General features: G+C 46.0%; 1 protein-coding gene across 7 annotated transcripts in view; it reads right to left on the bottom strand.

Moving 5' to 3' along the window:
• The window catches only part of LOC113637865 (cytoplasmic dynein 2 heavy chain 1), a 60,901-nt gene that overhangs the window by 52,030 nt on the left and 6,371 nt on the right, over window positions 1–2,500 (bottom strand). For 5 of the 7 annotated variants that reach the window (XM_027138779.2, XM_027138776.2, XM_027138775.2 and 2 more), the window contains exons 13-18: window positions 1,904–2,099; window positions 1,661–1,756; window positions 1,380–1,544; window positions 972–1,070; window positions 679–818; window positions 1–159 (exon numbers count right to left, since the gene is read on the bottom strand). The exon at window positions 1–159 is cut by the window's left edge and continues 76 nt beyond it. In XM_027138779.2, the coding sequence (XP_026994580.2) occupies window positions 1–159; window positions 679–818; window positions 972–1,070; window positions 1,380–1,544; window positions 1,661–1,756; window positions 1,904–2,099 (855 nt within the window). The remainder of the gene's footprint in view (window positions 160–678; window positions 819–971; window positions 1,071–1,379; window positions 1,545–1,660; window positions 1,757–1,903; window positions 2,100–2,500) is intronic. The other 2 variants (XM_027138777.2, XM_027138780.2) reach the window with 1 other exon arrangement.

Here is a 2,500-nt window from a genome sequence, read left to right as displayed (position 1 = left end):
GAGTTGTTGTCAATCATAGCACTGAATATAGACTCCGCCCCCTTATCACTTTCGTACACTCCTCTGAATTGATTAGGGATGCTGATGAAGCGCTTCAACTCTCTGTAGTATCTCATACGCAGCTCCTCACACACGGGCCGGAACTGTGTGCGGCCCTGCCTGCACACACACACACACACACACACACACACACACACACACGCACACACACACACAGACACGCACACACAGACACGCACACACAGACACGCACACACAGACACGCACACATACACACACATGCACAGACACGCACACACAGACACACAAACACACACGCATGCACAGGCACACATGCACACACACGCGCACACACACACAGACACGCACACACACACAAACGCACACACAAACACGCACGCACACATGCACACACATGCACACACACACACACAAATGCATGCACACACAAATGCATGCACACACACACAAACACGCACGCACGCACAAACACACGCACGCACACAGGCACAAACAAACACGCGCACACACACAGGCACACACACACACACACACACGCAACTGTAACAAACTCTCATAGAAAAGACACACTGCACCCAGTAATACACACAATATTCCAGAATTATCCAGTCCAACACACACACACACACACACACACAGAGATACAAAGATTCTCACTTAAACACGAGGTCTATATGTATTTCCGGAAGGTTCTTGTTGAGTGCCTCCAGTCCACACTGGTACTGAAACTCCAGGGCTTTATACAGTTGATGATTCCAGTGCTGTCTCCATGCATGCATATTGCTCACTTGCACACCCTGTAACACACACACACACACAAGTGATATCACCAGGTCATAACTGGTAATTACTGACTCATAAAATGGATTAATGATTACGGGGTGATTATTAATTACGATTTGAACAGAAGTGATTATTTAAGGGACTAATTAAATGTTCAGCAGCCATGCCTGTGACTCAATGGTGGCAAATCCAGCCCTGAGCTCCTGCAGTCCTTCCTTCCACCGCTGCTGCTGCCGTAGGAGATCTACACCCATCAACAGCACCACCTACAAACACACACACACACACACACACACACACACACACACACACAATAATTAGTCAGAACTAGCAATCTCTGGGTTCTTACCCTTAACTCAGTATGTAATTTCCAGTCCTTTTCAAAAACATTTGCTAATTTTATCTGCTAATTTTAATGTTACTAAGAAAAGGGAACAAATAATCTCCGTTAAAGACGTCGTGTCGGTTCTGAGAACCGAGGAATGCAATTACGAGACAAAATCTTCCTTTATCTGAGTCAGATTGATCTTGTTTGCTTCACAACAGATTCGAATACCTCGAAGCTCTATTTTTACCTTGTCGATGAAATCCGTGTGCCACTTGCGTAGCTTCCTGTTGTGTGTGGAGAGCGTCTCTGCGGCATTCTGAAGCTTGTTAATGTAAACCTCCAGCTCCTTCGGACTGTCCCACGTTATCTGCAGTTTTCCGCCTCCATCCTGTGACGCTGCTTGAGGAGTCTGCTACAAAGTCACATATCAACATTAATAAGAATCCATCCGTTTATCTTTTTAGTTGAAACTGCGTGTTGTCATGTGTGTGATGTGCAACGTTATGATCATTAGCGGTAGGGTGTCACCTTAATAACCTTCTCAAAGGCTAGAGCATAATTCAGCATCATAGGTTTCTGTGATGGAATCATCTGTTGGTCTATAGTGTTGTAGAAATGAGCCACCTGTTACACACACACACACACACACACACACACACACACTGTGACCTGTGCTGATGTAATATAGGTATTTATTACACACTACAGACTTGTGTGTCAGTTATTTACTAACCAACACACATGATGATGTTATAAGCTGTGTGTATTTACCTGTTTCAGTATGAGAGCCTGTCTGTGGAACCTCTCAGCGATGGTAGCTGCCTGTTGGATTTTGGCTGGAACGGTGAAACCGAGAGCAGACAGCTGTCTCACCTCCCTCACCAAACTCACCAAGCGCTCAGAGTACTGAACCTTCAGCTTCCCATCCACATGGTCCAGCTCCATCACCCGGTTACTGGCCTGCAAACTACACACACACACACACACACACACACACACACACACACACACACACACACACACACACACACACACACACACACACACAGAGACACAGTCACACACAATCACACACACACAAACAGACACGCAGACACACACACAGTCACACACAATCACACACACAGAGAAATACGCACAGACACACAAACAGACACACAGACACACACACAGTCACACACAATCACACACACAGAGAAATACGCACAGACACACAAACAGACACACAGACACACACACACACACACATGCACACAGACACACACACAGAGTCACACAGTCACACACACACAGTCACACACACACAGAGAAACACGCACAGACACACAAACAGACACACAAACACACACACACAAAAACAGACACACA

Source organism: Tachysurus fulvidraco, chromosome 11, assembly GCF_022655615.1.
Source record: "Tachysurus fulvidraco isolate hzauxx_2018 chromosome 11, HZAU_PFXX_2.0, whole genome shotgun sequence".
In the NCBI taxonomy this organism is placed as follows: Eukaryota; Metazoa; Chordata; class Actinopteri; order Siluriformes; family Bagridae; genus Tachysurus; species Tachysurus fulvidraco.
The sequence above is the reverse complement of the archived record's forward strand: the minus strand, read 5'-3'. Positions and strand labels throughout refer to the sequence as shown.